Source organism: Diaphorina citri, unplaced genomic scaffold (genome assembly GCF_000475195.1).
Source record: "Diaphorina citri unplaced genomic scaffold, Diaci psyllid genome assembly version 1.1 scaffold189, whole genome shotgun sequence".
In the NCBI taxonomy this organism is placed as follows: Eukaryota; Metazoa; Arthropoda; class Insecta; order Hemiptera; family Psyllidae; genus Diaphorina; species Diaphorina citri.
The window spans coordinates 257,043-274,444 of NW_007377626.1; the positions used below are offsets into that span (position 1 = coordinate 257,043).

General features: G+C 38.5%; 2 protein-coding genes across 2 annotated transcripts; both read left to right on the plus strand.

Moving 5' to 3' along the window:
* Positions 1-2,359: 2,359 nt before the first annotated feature.
* LOC103505686 lies at positions 2,360-7,326 on the plus strand. Its single transcript, XM_026820962.1, has 4 exons — positions 2,360-2,443; positions 5,795-5,903; positions 6,556-6,650; positions 7,144-7,326. Exons 1-4 carry the CDS (start codon positions 2,396-2,398, stop codon positions 7,324-7,326), a joined length of 435 nt encoding a protein of 144 aa, XP_026676763.1. The 5' UTR covers positions 2,360-2,395.
* A 2,433-nt stretch (positions 7,327-9,759) lies between these two features.
* LOC113465959 lies at positions 9,760-15,599 on the plus strand. Its single transcript, XM_026820963.1, has 3 exons — positions 9,760-9,765; positions 11,340-13,060; positions 15,406-15,599. The coding sequence occupies exons 1-3, from the start codon at positions 9,760-9,762 to the stop codon at positions 15,446-15,448; spliced, it is 1,770 nt and encodes a 589-aa protein (XP_026676764.1). The 3' UTR covers positions 15,449-15,599.
* The last annotated feature ends 1,803 nt before the right edge of the window (positions 15,600-17,402 follow it).

Below are 17,402 nucleotides of genomic sequence, written 5' to 3' on the forward strand. Positions count from 1 at the left end.
CGCGGATACCGCGAACAAACCGCGGATAACGCGAACAAACCGCGGATACCGTGAACAATCCGCGGATACCGCGAACAAACCGCGGATACCGCGAACAAACCGCGGATAACGCGAACAAACCGCGGATACCGTGAACAATCCGCGGATACCGCGAACAAACCGCGGATACCGCGAACAAACCGCGGATAACGCGAACAAACCGCGGATACCGTGAACAATCCGCGGATACCGCGAACAAACCGCGGATACCGCGAACAAAACGCGAATACCGCGAACAAACCGCGGATACCGCGAGCAAACCGCGAATAGGTGACTTATCACAGAAGAATCGATGAGGACCTTCCACTTTTGAAAATGAAGGGGAAATGAGTAAATTAAGTCCAAACTTCAAACCTATGGTCAAAATGTAGGAGAATCCTCCCCTCAACCCCCTACATTTCCCCTGACCCCCTACATGGTTTTTGGTAGTAGGGGGTCAAGGGGAGGTTTCTTCAGACCTAGATTTTTGTCAGAGCTCATTCTCTCTTCTCAGTGTATCCACTCTTAGTGATTTTTCACTAAATTTAGTGAATTCTTGGCAAATCTAGTGATTTAGTGATTTGAGGTCAAAATCTAGTGATTTTTGAAAGAAAAATGTAATTTCATTGCAAAATTGCCCCTAAAGCTGAAAAAATGGATCATTTTTTCTCAGAAACCTACAATTTTTGCCCCTTCAAATTAGTCACGTATGCAATATGTACTGTTTTAAATTTAGGCCCGGTTTGAGTATGTAAAAAAGTGAATTTTTCACCAAAAATTCGCGATTTATCGTCAAATCCTTCTCTTGGAAATCTCATTTCGGTGAAAAATCTTGAAAAATTTCCAATAGTAGGTACCTTGAAAGCACCAGTTCCGCATGGATCACTGAAGTTGAGCACGGTTGCGCGTGGTTAGTACCTGGATGGGTGACCATCTGGCCAATAGCGTGCTGCTAGCTTAAAAAAGAAAGTTATTGGAGTCATAAAAAGTGAAGTTAACCAGTTTTTTCCATTGTCTAGAAGATTTTTTACTATGAAAATGAGTATATGAGACTTCTACCCTCAAAAACCACGAATAAACTATCATTTGGGGGAATTTAGAAATCTAGTGATTTTCAAGTCAAGTAGCTTAAAAAAGAAAGTTATTGGAGTCATAAAAAGTGAAGTTAACCAGTTTTTTCCATTGTCTAGAAGATTTTTTACTATGAAAATGAGTATATGAGACTTCTACCCTCAAAAACCACGAATAAACTATCATTTGGGGGAATTTAGAAATCTAGTGATTTTCAAGTCAAATCTAGTGATTTCTTTTCCTTGAATCTAGTGATTTTTAAAAATTTGGAGTGGAGACCCTGTCTCTTCTGCTTTCAGACTGGAAGGTTCTCTCTGCTCCCTCTCTCCTCTCAGTGATATCTCCAAATATTTCAACATGATTTTTTTTTTTTTTTACAAGAGTTTCCATTAGAGTATTTAAGATGACCAAGGAGTCTTTCCTATGTAACTTTTCACGAGAAATCAATGTAAGGGTTCTAGGAATGATGGTTCACCTATACTAACGTGGACCGGTTCTATTCCGATGAGAGTGAAGAGGAAGAGGATCAACTCGCTGTCGACTTTCTGGGCCCGTACTGTTTCAAGTAAGTTGGAGATATTACCATGCCCGAATTTGTACCTAATGGAGGCTTTACACGCTCAAGCCATTTGCATAAACTGCCATCTTATTTTATAAAAACAAGATCCATTCACTCATTCACATTTCATATTCACACACTGATCGCTCTATCTCGAGAACCACAACACCTAGAAAGCTGCGCAGTGAGCACTACGCCATGGGAGCTGACAAAGTGATAGAAAAGGTGGGCAAGGTATGTTGGCGGAACTTTGTATTGATATGTATTTTGTTTGTAGTGATATGTATCTTGTAGTGTTTGCTATCAAAGCTCTGCCAATTTGATACCCAATATAAATCATGAATACCGTGATCCGTGATGGAAATATTAATTCATGTAACATGTTACGACACAGAACACACGAATCTAATGAAGCAGTTGTTTCATTTGATACAATTGTATCACAAGCCTCATGTCCAGTTTTCCAATCTCTACATGAGCCTTTAATTATCTCTTAAGTCAAATTATACTTTTAAGATCTCATCATAAAATTATTTAGATCTCATCCTATAATTATTTAGAACATAAAATAATCATTCTGACACAGAACACACGAATCTAATGAAGCAGTTGTTTCATTGCTATACGAAATAAGCACGCTTTTTTCATCTTCTCTACTACCAGCAGCATAGGGCGGAAATATCATTTTCCGTTTCCGAGTGTTTGTACAGAAAGTGTTCATAATTTGGTGTTTGGTTCCAGGACATCATGAGGAGAGGTTCACATGGTCTAACCACAACCACAATCACACCACCCGTAAGTTCCAACAAGCACAACCACACTACCAGTAAGTTATAATCACTGAATTTTAATTGCTTATGTGCTTATACTGACAGAATGAGAATGAAAACCTTTACTCCCAATGTCGGAAATCTATAGTCAGCGGTGATAGCACTACACCTAAATCAGTTCCCAATGAATCAACATTATCTGTAGGGCCACCCGTAAGTTCCAACAAGCACAACCACACTACCAGTAAGTTATAATCACTGCATTTTAATTGCTTATGTGCTTATACTGACAGAATGAGAATGAAAAGTCCCTTTACTCCCAATGTCGGAAATCTATAGTCAGCGGTGATAGCACTACACCTAAATCAGTTCCCAATGAATCAACATTATCTGAAGGGTGTAAAAAGCTCGCCCTTGGCGGAAATCAAACCCGTGACCTAACACTTGGAAGGCAGACGCCCTACCCTCCAAGGGCAGCCACTCGTTCTCCTACCGTCTGACAGACCTAAATATGTCCTGTCAGACTACCGTGCCGGTAGAACCTTCCCGACTGCTACGTACCTCAGACGGTCTGACAGACCTAAATATGTCCTGTCAGACTACCGTGCCGGTAGAACCTTCCCGACTGCTACGTCCCTCAGACGGTCTGACAGACCTAAATAATGTCCTGTCAGTAAATCAAATTAAAGGTCTTTTTACCAGGAGCACGAAAATGGTGGTGCAAATTTTGTCTAGAGAACCATAAAACCAAAAAAAAACAAAAACAAAAAAACTGGTTTTGGGGGATTTTTTTCACATTTTCTCACACAAATGAGCTCTGATCTCGAAATTTGTCGCGACGACTGTAATGTTGGTAACATTATAACGACCTATAAACTCAAAGCGAGAAAGTTTTAGATAACACTTCAGTCGTTATTTTAAGACCGGTTTTAGCGTCACCTGTGTTAAGCCAAATCAAATTAAGGTCTTTTTACCAGGAACACGAAAATGGTGGTGCAAATTTTGTCCAGAGAACCATAAAACCAAAAAAACAAAAACAAAAAAACTGGTTTTGGGGGGATTTTTTTCACATTTTCTCACACAAATGAGCTCTGATCTCGAAATTTGTCGCGACGACTGTAATGTTGGTAACATTATAACGACCTATAAACTCAGAGCGAGAAAGTTTTAGATAACACTGCAGTCGTTATTTTAAGACCGGTTTTAGCGTCACCTGTGTTAAGCTACGCCGAGCAAGGCCAATTAAATGGATGGGTGACTTAAACATTATAATAGGGAATAAAGGGAGAACGGGCTCTGGTCTTGATTTTAAATCATTACATGAAAGTAAAATCGAAAAATCAAATCAAGAATAATAATAAACTGAATATCAAACAAATTAGGTAGGTACAAAGGTACTGATTTTCTCTAATCACGATCGAATAAACCACGGGCTAAAGAAATCCCGGAGGGACGGACCCAGCTTGTTCTAATCAATTTACGTATCAATTTACCTATGTTTCCTGATGATAAAAACGCGAACATACCTACATAACAAATAGAAAGGTGCATATTATAACCGCACCTTATTTAGGTATTAAAAAAAAAAAACTAAATGATATGATGTTCAAGGACACAAATTACAGACATCATTAAGTTATAAAGCAGTGGAGGCTCCTGCTTCTCAGAGTAGGGGATGAGGAAGATGATGAAAAACGATTAAATATGAGATATCCCTTCTATTAAACCCGGTAGGTTCTACTTATGATAATTTAGGTACTTACAGCTAGGTAATATTTTGTCACAATTCACTGCTAAAAAAAGTTGTGATCAGGGCAAAGAAAATATTTTTGACCTTAGTCCTGAAAGCACTCTACAAGTATACAACTTACACACTTACACTTCACAAAAATGTTGGTGTTAGAAACCAGATATTAAATTAATGTTCACTGAACTCACTGTAGCAATAGCAAGTCTCTCTTCATATTTTTGACCTTAGTCCTGAAAGCACTCTACAAGTAAGTATACCTACAACTTACACTTCACAAAAATGTTGGTGTTAGAAACCAGATATTAAATTAATGTTCACTGAACTCACTGTAGCAATAGCAAGTCTCTCTCCTTCTTAGGGCAATCTACTATCAATGATCATAGAGGGAGGGTTTGGGATCAAAACGAAAGACACTTTTCAAATCGAAGGTTATAATATATCAGCTGATTTGGTACCAGTGCCGGACCATGAATAATTTCCTGGGTAGACAAAAAATTAACTTAAACGGGATTTAAGGAGCTGAAATTGTTTGCCAGCCTAGTTAGCTTGGACGGTAGCGCATCTGCTTTGTAAGCGCCAGGTCGCGGGTTCGATTCCCGCCCGGGGAAAGCTATCCTAAACAGATAAGGTTCGTTCTCGGAACGGCTGGCTTTCTCCTATCCTGTCCTCCTTCTCTGTTCGATTTCGGGACGATAAGGATAGAAACACACTACTATCACGTCATGTGAGCTTACGATAGCAGGTTAGTGTGTTTCTACATTAAAACCTTAGCAGGTAGGTATACAGTCAGTACCTACGCTCTATCAAACTTCTTTCTTTTCTGTTCTTTAAAAATCTGGTGTGAACATCACACGACTTTCCTTATCCTATTGAATGATGCTTGTTTTTATGTTCTATATTAACTTTTACAATATGTTCTCGGTATCCGCAGTTTGTTCGCGGTATCCGCGGTTTGTTCGCGGTATTCGCGTTTTGTGCGCAGTATCCGCGGTTTGTTCGCGATATGCGCAGTTATGGGTTCGATCTCAGGCAAACGCAGATTTTTTTCAGCTCTTTTTTACCGCAAATAATTGATGAAACCAAAATTTTCGCCTTGCTTGGCAGTATTTTGACCGCTTTTGGACAGATTTCGACCGTTTTTTGGCGGTTTTCAGCTATAGCGACAAAACGGTTAAAAAAAGTTATTGGAGTCATAAAAAGTAAAGTTAACCATTTTTTCCATTGTCTAGAAGATTTTTTTACTATAAAAATGAGTATATGAGACTTTTACCCTCAAAAACCACGAGTAAACTATCATTTGGGGGAATTTAGAAATCTAGTGATTTTCAAGTCAAATCTAGTGATTTCTTTTCCTTGAATCTAGTGATTTTTAAAAATTTGGAGTGGAGACCCTGTCTCTTCTGCTTTCAGACTGGAAGGTTCTCTCTGCTCCCTCTCTCCTCTCAGTGATATCTCCAAATATTTCAACATGATTTTTTTTTTAAGTTGTTTTTGTGTATCGGTTCGGAGGAACAGTCTCCGCGGCACACCGGGTGAGGAGCCCACCGCGCCAGCCGACGCACAAATACTCAAGCAGGATAAGGAAAGTTGTGTGATGTTCACACCAGATTTTTTTTTCTGTTTCAGGACATGACGAGGCGAAGTTCACCCTATTCACCCATCAAGACGGATAAATCCATGACCAAGATTTACTACTTTGTCTCAGATGGCATCAAACGGGAACCTCTCAAACTATGTAAGTTAATCAACCGTGGGCGTGGTGAGAAAAAGGTGGGGTGACGGCTTCGATTGTAAGTGCTTGGCAGAGAGTTCGAGAAGGGGTTTTCAGCGTAGCTTAGGTGTAAAAAATAAATAAATACTGAAATAATAATACGAAAAAAAATTAACCTAAACGGTATCTAAGGAGCTGAAATTGTTGCCAGCCTAGTTAGCTTGGACGGTAGCGCATCTGCTTTGTAAGCGCCAGGTTGCGGGTTCGATTAACACCCGGGGAAAGCTATCCTAAACAGATAAGGTTCGTTCTCGGAACGGCTGACTTTCTCCTATCCTGTACTCCTTCTCTGTTCGATTTCGGGACGATAAGGATAGAAACACACTAGTATCACGTCATGTGAGCTTACGACAGCAGGTTAGTGTGTTTCTTCATTAAAACCTTAGCAGGTAGGTATACAGTCAGTACCTGCGCTCTATCAAACTTCTTTTTTCTTCTCTTCTTTAAAAAAGTAAAAAACGGGCATTTTTTTTAAACTCTGTTTCTAAAGTATTGTTCTTACCGTCTTTTTGATTCCAGGGAGGTCATTATTCCTATTACTACTAATAGCACTAAAAACGGGCATTTTTTAAACTCTTTTTCTAAAGTGTTGTTCTTACCGTCTTTTTGATTACAGGGAGGTCATTATTCCTACTACTACTAATAGCACTATGCATAGCCTTCACTTCTACCCTCTGGTTTACAAACGCTTTCTGGATAACAGTCAGAAGGGTGAGTACCTCCTAGGGGGGGCCCCTTGAGCTAATAGCACTATGTATAGCCTTCACTTCTACCCTCTGGTTTACAAACGCTTTCTGGATAACAGTCAGAAGGGTGAGTACCTCCTAGGGGGGGCCCCTTGAGCATAATTTATCTCTTTTACCGTAGCCAAGTAAGCCCAGACTACGAAAATTTGGAGCATCCACACAAAGAGAAGAAGAAAGAAAGAAAAAAAAATAATAATAAATAAGAAGAAACTGTACAGAATTTCAAAATGTTAATAAACTCTATCTGCCTCTTCTGTCCCACTCAGTTCAACGTGTTTGAAAACAACTCCCTCAGTTTGGACTACTTCCAACATCCCCCAGTAAGCCCAGACTACGAAAATTTGGAGCATCCACACAAAGAGAAGAAGAAAGAAAGAAAAAAAAATAATAAATAAGAAGAAACTGTACAGAATTTCAAAATATTAATAAACTCTATCTGCCTCTTCTGTCCCACTCAGTTCAACGTGTTTGAAAACAACTCCCTCAGTTTGGACTACTTCCAACATCCCCCGGTAGAGCGCATGTCTATGTGTATTCATATTTACAACTATACTAACGTGGACCGGTTCTATTCCGATGAGAGTGAAGAGGAAGAGGATCAACTCGCTGTCGACTTTCTGGGCCCATACTGTTTCAAGTAAGGTGGAACATTTACTGTGCCCGAATTTGTACCTAATGGAGGGTTTACACGCTCAAGTCATTTGCATAAACTGCCATCAACGAGTATATTATAAAAAAAAGTAACAAGATCCATTCACATTTCATATTCACACACTGATCGCTCTATCTCGAGAACCACAACACCTAGAAAGCTGAAATTTGGTAGGAATCCATTTGCATAAACTGCTATAAGTGAATATTAGCGTGTGAAGGCAGGCTGGTTTGTTTCCAAAAGAAAAAAAAAATGTTTCTAAGTTCCTCTCACAAATTTCTGCAAATCGAACAAAACCGGCATGAAACCCAATGGAAGCATTGGGTTTCAAGTTCCCCGCCTCTTCACATCAACCTCACTCAGCCTGAGTTAGGCCGGTAAAAGCCAGCAACATGCAATACCCATCTATCCCAGATACCAACCACGTGCAACGTTGGTTAACTTCAATGATCCATTGGAAACAGGTGCATTCAACGTTCTTTTGTTAATTAGATTCATATTAGACACCCAAAATAGATAATTGCCTACATTATTATTATTATTATTATTGTTTTTTTTTTTCGGCTTTAAATGGCAGGGTTCTCCTGGAGCAGCTTTTCCACTAAATTTTTCTCTCTCTATTCACTTTTACATAATATGAAAAAAAAATCTGTTGTGACGCAGTGGGAATACATAGTACATACAAGACGAGTATTGTTTATCCCCCCCCCTCCCCCAATACGTTTCTATAGAATACAAAATTACAGCGCCGCAGGCGAATTTTTTTCGAGAAAATATGAGTTGCCCCTTCAAGGTTGCATACTTTTTTATGGACCGAAAATTCTTTTTTTTAGGCTTTGAAAAATTCCCTGACTTTTTTGGATTTTTGTCAATTTTTTGAGAAATTCCCTGACAATTCCCTGACTTTTTCATTCTCCGTGAAATTCCCTGACAATTCCCGGTTTTCCAGTCTGGTAGACACCCTGTATTATTATCATAATTAATATTTAAGGGATTTGATAGAGAGAACTGTAAAAACGAATTTCTTACTATCTTGAAATCGAAGAGAGGACAAGATAGAAAGCCAGCCGTTCCGAGAACGAACCTTATCTGTTTAGGATAAAGTTCAAGCCGGGCGGGAATCGAACCCGCGACTTAGCGCTTACAAGGTAGCGCGTTACCTTGTCAAGGGAATTCATATTAAAATATCATCATACCTATTTCATATTTTTAAACATTCTCATAGATTATTATGAAAGAAAAAATAAAACACATTTGTTGAAGAATTTTTTTACCTATACCCATTTGTTCATTTCGAATTTATTTTTCATTCTCGAAAGTGAAATTCAATTCGGTGGGTAAAATAGGAAAAAAGTCACATCTAGGAAAAAAAAAGAATGTTTCACCGCCGTTTTTATTTCGTAGCAATGAAACAACTCCTACATTGGACTCGTGTGGTCTGTATAGTTTGGGATCCGAACTCGCGTCCTCTTGCTTACCAGGCGAGCGCTTGACCTTTGAGTCACAGTGTGATAGAGGGAGCTGTTACTGCTGAGGTCTCATCGTTCCGAAATCTAAAGGTGTGTCCAAACACGGTTGACCCCGTCGATCGCCGTCGACTGAAACCGTACACTGCCTTAACAAAATTGATTCACCTCATGGCGTCAACTATGAAGCCAACCGTTCCGAGAATGAACTGATGAAAGAAAAAAAAAACTAAGTAACCAAAGTAATCACATCGTCCACAGGTTTAATGTTTTCCAATAGACAACATTTTACAAGAAAAGTTATTGATAAATTTATTAAGGTACAATGATAGATAAACTGGTTAGAAGCTGAGTTGGTGTTGGTAATTTAACACAACGATTGGGGTTCGAACCCCGCCAGATGCGCAGGGAGATAAAAAGAATCAAACCTGGATAAAATCCCACGAGATATGCAGAGAAAAACCACCACCACCGCCACCACCAACCACCAACCATCAACCACCACCACCACAACCAAAAAATCTGGTGTGAACATCACATGACTTTCTATTACATTTGCGGAATACGCATTTGAAAAAAAAAAAAAAAAAGTCCCGAGCCTGAGCCGCCTACGGCGTCCGATTTTTGCTTGCTTTGCTTTGCTTGCTTTGCTTGCTTTGCTTGCTTGCTTGCTTACTTACTCAACTTACTCACTTTGTTCACAACCTGGTCAACATTTTCCACGAAATGAGGGTTAAGTAATACTTACTTACTTGCTTACTTGCTTTGCTTTGCTTTGCTTTGCTTGCTTTGCTTGCTTTGCTTGCTTTGCTTTGCTTGCTTTGCTTGCTTTGCTTGCTTTGCTTGCTTGCTTGCTTACTTACTCACTCACTCACTTACTTACTCACTCACTTACTCACTTACTAATGGAGGCAGGGTTGCGACGAGGCCAAATACCGACTTGGGTATAAGTGGCCATGGTAGTAAGTAGGTAAGTAAGTACAACTAGAAGTAAGTAAGTACAACTAGTAAGTGAGTAAGTGAGTGAGTAAGTAAGTGAGTGAGTGAGTAAGTAAGCAAGCAAGCAAGCAAAGCAAGCAAAGCAAGCAAAGCAAAGCAAGCAAAGCAAAGCAAGCAAAGCAAGCAAAGCAAAGCAAGTAAGCAAGTAAGTAAGTATTACTTAACCCTCATTTCGTGGAAAATGTTGACCAGGTTGTGAACAAAATATACCGATATGTTCCATGGACGCGACTGTAACAATTTGGTAAAAATCGGATAGTCACCCATCCAGATATCAACCAAAGTCAATGTTGCTTCGGACTTCGAAAAAAAATCAATTTTTTTCATACTTTATATGATTCCTTATCACACGGGGAGTATTTTAAGATAGAAAATTTTTGATCGAAAATTGGCCGCCGTAGGCGGTCGATTTTGACCAAAATTTGGACTGAAAAAAAGTTCAATTTTTGGACACTTTTTAATGATCCCTCATTAGACGGGGACTATTTTAAGACAGAAAATTTTTGGTCGAAAATTGGCCGCCGTAGGCGGTCGATTTTGGAAAAATTTTCAAAAAAAAGTTCAATTTTTGGACACTTTTTAATGATCCCTCATTACTTGGGGAGTATTTTAAGATAGGAAATTTTCGACCAAAAATTGGCCGCCGTGGGCGGCTCAGGCTCGGGACTTGGAAAAATTTTCTTTTCTTTTTTCAAATACGTATTTCGTAAATGTAATAGAAAGTCGTGTGATGTTAACACCAGATTTTTCAAGGATAAAGAAGACTCCTAAATATCTGAATGATTATGAAATATATGAAGCATGTTGTGTGTTATCATGTGATGATCTTAGTACCTGTTGTCGCGAATTCTCACGAGGTATTTTTTTTTTTTTCGGCCAGTTTCTGGATAGTCTAGAATTTAATAGCCCAGATCTCGGAATTTTTCGGACACATTTCAGATTTTCAGATTTTTCTCTCGGACATTTTCAATTTATTCGGTACCCCTTTTTGGAGACTTAGTATTATTTTGGACATATTTTTTCCTTGTGAATTATCACTGTTTTTTACATCCAATATATTGTTTCAATTGTGTATATTCAGTTACGGCTTTTATTTCTCTATTTTTACACCTAACTGTGGGGAAATACATACATACTCTCTCAAATACGCTTCCACTGTCATCCACTGCATTTCCCCACATGTTTTGGTAGCACGGAGCGTGGTTGATTCTTATGGCGACGGTTTCGGCCGTGAAAGGCCAATTCACACGGAGGAAGAAGGAGTTGAAAGTTGGCCTCAGTTTATTGAAGAACAATCTATTCTCTTCTCTCAAATACGCTTCCACTGTCATCCACTCCATTTCCCCACACCAACCACTCCAAGGTTGTTTAACTTGAGTGATCCATCAGGAACTGAAGCATTCAACCCGCTATCGCCCCTGACTTCTTGTAATGACGCTAATTTCTTAAAAATTTTCGACTCGAAAGGATTTTTCAAAGCTTTTGGTTTTAACAATTTTTACGAATATTTTACATAACCTAGGTATTATTATTTTAGAACAAAAAGGACATAGATATAACGGACGAGAACTTTGAGCAACTGAGCGAAGTGTTCAACAGGGTCAATGAGGTATATAAAGTCCTCTTGGACAAGAAGGACACTCTCGAAGATATCGTCCCAGACGATGCAGAAAGAAGAACAATCCTGCCGGAAGATGAAGATATGTGTACGGCAGCTTTTGAAATCATTGTGGAATTCGAAGCGAAATTGAAACAAGCGGCGCGGGCTATTGAAGATGCACAGCGGCAGCGGAAAGAACAAGATGCACAGCGGAAGGAGCAAGATGCACGGCAGAGGCGGCAAGAGGAGGAGAGGCGGCAGGCGGAAGTCAGACAGTTTGATTTGAGACAAAAGGAGATAGATCTACAGATGAAGGAGTTTGATGCGAATGTGAGGACGAGGGAACTGGAGGTGAAGGAGACGGAGCTGCGTTGTCAAGTGAACATCGAAGAACTGAAGGCGAAAGTTCAATTGGCGTCAACGTCGGCAGATAACTCTAGGTCAGGTAGTCTAGGTCATTTACCTAAAGTTAGTTTAATGAGATTTGGTGGGGATGCTCTTGCATTCAATGAGTTCTGGGACAACTTTTCGTCCCTAGTTGATAGCCGGTCAGATTTAGACGATATTCAAAAGTTTCATTATTTGAAGGGACAGTTATTTGGTAAGGCGGCGGACAAGGTCTCTGGCATACGGGTGTGCGGGGATAACTACAAAATAGTAGTCGATTTGTTGAAAGAGGAATTTGGGTCCTCACAACTTATCATCACAAAGTTGTACGATGAGATACGTACATTGAGGCCTGCATCCCAGAAACCTTGTGATATTCACCAATTTTATTCCGATTTAGAGATCAAACTAAGGCTTATTGAGAACCAGGGATCGAACCTGGACCAGGACATTTTGAAATTGACTATATTTTCCAAATTGGCTGTTGACACTCAAAAGGAATTGGTTAAATTGTATGGTTCTTCGGTTAACGTTGGTCACATTAGAAGCCAGATCAATAAGGAGCTTAGCGAAGCTCGTGTGTTGCGGACATTTATTCCTCACAATTCTAAACCTCGTAAACTGTCTAATCTTACACCTGATAATTCTGCTCCTTTCCAGAATCCCAGCAGCGGCAGATTGTATACAAATAAGGTACTGATCAATAATACTAATATTCCTGACACTAATATTCCTGATAATCGTACTTCTTCTTATCTCTGTACCTATTGTGACGGTAGCCACTACTCGGACAGCTGCACGAAATATTCTAACCTGACAGATCGGAAAGAAAGGGTAAGAGATAGGTGTTACATTTGCTTGAGTAAAAATCATTTCTTCAGGGAATGTCCAAAGAAGAACAGATACTGTTATTATTGTAAAATTGTGGGAAAACACCACCGGTCTTTATGTCCTCAGCAGTTTGGTTCTGCTCAGGATAGGAGAAATCGGGAAACGGGAAAACCTTCGGTTGGTGGTGGAGATAGACCCTCATCTTCTGTTCATTCTAATAACTTCGCTTTTCTTGGTAAAAATGCCCTTTCAGATTCGAATAGCGGACCCTGTACATCTAACGCACATTCGGAAACCAATATGTGTTCACACGACGGAAAGGTAAAAAAGGTTTTCTTGCAGAGTGCGAGTATTTATTTAGTGAATAAGTCTACTGGCCATGGCCTTGTTGTACGAGCGGTACTGGATTGCGGCGCCACGACGAGTTACATTACGGAAAGGTTAGTTAACCAGTTAGGTCTTCGGACAGATGCGGGTAAAAATATTAACGTCTATTCTATACTTTCGGTTGTATACATTCATGTTTGAATTTTATGTACAATAAAAACTGAATTATTATTATTATTATTATAAAGACAATAAAATATTGAAATAGGGATGTTTTTTTTTTTTTTTTTTTTTTTTTTTTTTTTTTTTTTTTTAAAAAAAAAAAAAAAAAAAAATGATTATCCGATTTTTGCCAAATTGTTACAGTCGCGTCCTTGGACCATACTGGGATAGCATACCAAATTTCATCGCTTTACGACAAACGGTTCTTGAGATATTTTGTTCACAACCTTTTCAACATTTTCCACGAAATGAGGGTTAAGTAACAATTACTTTGGTTAATATCTGGATGGGTGATTATCCGATTTTTGCCAAATTGTTACAGTCGCGTCCTTGGACCATACTGGGATAGCATACCAAATTTCATCGCTTTACGACAAACGGTTCTTGAGATATTTTGTTCACAACCTTTTCAACATTTTCCACGAAATGAGGGTTAAGTAACAATTACTTTGGTTAATATCTGGATGGGTGATTATCCGATTTTTGCCAAATTGTTACAGTCGCGTCCTTGGACCATACTGGGATAGCATACCAAATTTCATCGCTTTACGACAAACGGTTCTTGAGATATTTTGTTCACAACCTTTTCAACATTTTCCACGAAATGAGGGTTAAGTAACAATTACTTTGGTTAATATCTGGATGGGTGATTATCCGATTTTTGCCAAATTGTTACAGTCGCGTCCTTGGACCATATCGGGATAGCATACCAAATTTCATTTCTCTACTACAAACCGTTCTTGAGATATTTTGTTCACAACCTTTTCAACATTTTCCACGAAATGAGGGTTAAGTAACAATTACTTTGGTTAATATCTGGATGGGTGACTGTCCGATTTTTACCAAATTGTTACAGTCGCGTCTTTGGACCATACCGGGATAGCATACCAAATTTCATCGCTTTACGACAAACGGTTCTTGAGATATTTTGTTCACAACCTTTTCAACATTTTCCACGAAATGAGGGTTACGTAACAATTACTTTGGTTAATATCTGGATGGGTGACTGTCCGATTTTTACCAAATTGTTACAGTCGCGTTCTTGGACCATACCGGGATAGCATACCAAATTTCATCGCTTTACGACAAACCGTTCTTGAGATATTTTGTTCACAACTTTCTATTTTTTCCCATTTAAACCTGTAGTACGTACGTACGTACGTACGTTACGTACGTACGTACGTTACGTACGTACGTACGTTACGTACGTACGTACGTTACGTACGTACGTACGTTACGTACGTACGTACGTTACGTACGTACGTACGTTACGTACGTACGTACGTTACGTACGTACGTACGTTACGTACGTACGTACGTTACGTACGTACGTACGTTACGTACGTACGTACGTTACGTACGTACGTACGTTACGTACGTACGTACGTTACGTACGTACGTACGTTACGTACGTACGTACGTTACGTACAGACCATGGGCTAAAAATCACTTTTTTGACATCAGGGGATCCCAAAACGGATATTTCCAACCATTTCCCGATTTTGAAATTTGGACCGATTGCAATACTTTCATTACTAGTATAGCTCCGCTATACTGTACGTATAGTAATAGAAAGTACAAAAAAACTTATTCCAGCTGCATTCAGCCTCGTGGGGACAATTCTGTCACTGAGGATACAGCAGTAAAATTTAAATTTGACGTTTCAAAAGCTGCCTAGCCTTAAGAGTTCAAATTAAGCCGGTAGGGCTTGTCTCTTGTATGTAGCCGTAGGTTGGACAGTTTCAACAAAACAACAATTACCTTAAAGCTCGGTTAACTGATAGATTCAACTCATGGTTCCTACACGGGACTTATATGAAGAAAATCATGTCAGTAAACGGAAAGAGACTGCTCTGCCCGAATAGGCACCTAATACAAGGGTCAAAACATGATCTTGGGAGTGCTCACATAATAAGTTACTGTCAAAATACTTCGTAAGACTATAAACCTGATCTAATGGCACCTCAGCCTTACAAGAGAATATTCGCATGAGATTGTGTACAAGTGTGTGCTTAACTTTAGAAAGTAACTTACAGACTAGAAGTGTTGACAAAATGAAATACCGTAACAGAGGAGTGAAAGTAATCAGGGTAAACACTTGGTAACTAGTCAGTAAGAAAAGGTAACTAACTGGTAAATTTAACAAAAGATCTGGATTTTAGGAGGTGGCTGCCTTTCACATGGCAAAACACTAAAAGGAAATAAAAATAGTTTTTGTTTATGTTTCTGTTTTCAGGACATTTGTGAAGAATCAAAAAATTATAGAAAAAAACGAATGAAATAAAAGTCAATAATATTGTAATGGGGGGAAAACACCTACTTATGTTTAAAAAATTTTAAAACTATAACATCTATAAATAATTTATTCTAACAATGACATTAACTTTTTTCTTAAAAAAAGAAGGGAAAAAAAGATGTCCGTCAATAAAACCTAAAAAGACAATAAAATATTGAAATAGGAATGTTTTTTTTTTTATATATATATCCATTTAAACTTTCATATTTTCCCATTTAAACCTGTAGTACACACATACATTACGTACATACATACGTACAGACCATGTGCTAAAAATAACTTTTTTGACATCAGGGGATCCCAAAACGGATATTTCCAACCATTTCCCGATTTTGAAAAACAATAACTAGATTCAATCATAAATAAAAAATAACCAATATTTCCAACAACATTTGTGACAAAAATAGTCACATAAAGAATTATTTAACACCAACTTAAGTATAACTTTAGTAATTTGATAATTACTGCTTCCCTATAATAGTAAAAAAAAAAAAAAAAAAAACTTATTCCAGCTGCATTCGCCTCGTGGGGACAATTCTGTCACTGAGGATACAGCAGTAAAAATTTAAATTCGAACGTTTCAAAAGCTGCCTAGCCTTAAGAGTTCAAATTAAGCCGGTAGGGCTTGTCTCTTGTATGGTAGCCGTAGGTTGGACAGTTTCAACAAAACAACATTACCTTAAAGCTGGTTAACCTGAATAGATTCAAACTCATGGTTCCTACACACGGGACTTATAGAAAGAAAATCAGTCACAGTAAACGGAAAGAGAGCTGCCTCGCCCCCGAATAGGACCAGCTAAATACAAGGGTCAAACATGATCTTGGAAGTGCTCACATAATAAGTTACTGTCCAAATACTATCGTAAAGACTAGAAACCCCTGATCTAATGGCCTTCAGCGCTTACAAGAGAAATCCGCATAGAGATTGTGTCAAGGTGTGTGCTTAACTTTAGAAGTAACGTAACAGACTAGAAGTGTTTGACCAAAATGAAATACCGTAACAGAGTGAGTGGGAAAGTAATCAGGGTGTAAACACTTGGTTAACTAGTCCAGTAAGGAAAAGGTAACTAACTGGTAAATTTTAACAAAAGATCTGGATTTAGGAAGGTGGCTCCTTTCACTTGGCAGAAACACTAAAAGGAAATAAAAAATAAAACAGATGTTTATGTTTCTGTTTTCAGGACATTTTGGAAGAAATCAAAAATTATAGAAAAAAAACGAATGAAATAAAAGTCATAATGACTTGTAATGGGGAAAAACACCCTACTTATGTTTAACAAGATTTTAAAGACTATAACATCTGATAAATAATTTTATTTTCTAACAGACTGACATTAAAACTTTTTTCTTAAAAAAGAAGGGGAAAGAAAAGATGTCCGCTCCAATTAAACTTAAAAGACAATTAAAATAATTGACAATAGGAATGTTTTTTCTTTCTTTTTATTCATATCTTTCCCATTTAAACCTGTCAGTTACACACATACGATTAACGTACGGTACGTACCTACGTACATACATACGTACAGACCCATGTGCTAAAAAATAACTTTTTTGACATCAGGGGCGATCCCAAAACGGATGATTTTCCAACCTTTCCCGATTTGAAAATTTGCGACCGATTTGCAACATACCTTTCATTAACTAGTCTAGCTCCAGAACTACACTAGTACTAATGTAGCAGTAATAGGTTTCATTGCTACCAAAGAGAAAACTTGAATCCAGTGAATCAGCCTGTTGGACATTCTGTCACTGAGGATCCATTGCAAGAAAATTAAATTCGACGACTGCTACAGCTACATATGCATTAAGAGTACAAATGTAGTCTAAGTTTTGTTCTCATGATATTGTAGCGCGTAATATGGACTAGTTTCAACACAACACAACTGACCTCTACAGCTCGTCACTGATGATCAACGTCATACTAGTGTGTTCCTACA

Excerpts from the sequence above, each read along its gene's own strand:
- LOC103505686 (XM_026820962.1), top strand. The coding sequence starts at position 2,396 with ATGAGGAGAGGTTCACATGGTCTAACCACAACCACAATCACACCACCC. Across the intron at positions 2,444-5,794 it reads CAACCACAATCACACCACCC|GACATGACGAGGCGAAGTTC; the intron begins GTAAGTTCCAAC and ends TTTCTGTTTCAG. Across the intron at positions 6,651-7,143 it reads TCTGGATAACAGTCAGAAGG|TTCAACGTGTTTGAAAACAA; the intron begins GTGAGTACCTCC and ends TGTCCCACTCAG.
- LOC113465959 (XM_026820963.1), top strand. Across the intron at positions 13,061-15,405 it reads ACGAGTTACATTACGGAAAG|GACATTTGTGAAGAATCAAA; the intron begins GTTAGTTAACCA and ends TTCTGTTTTCAG.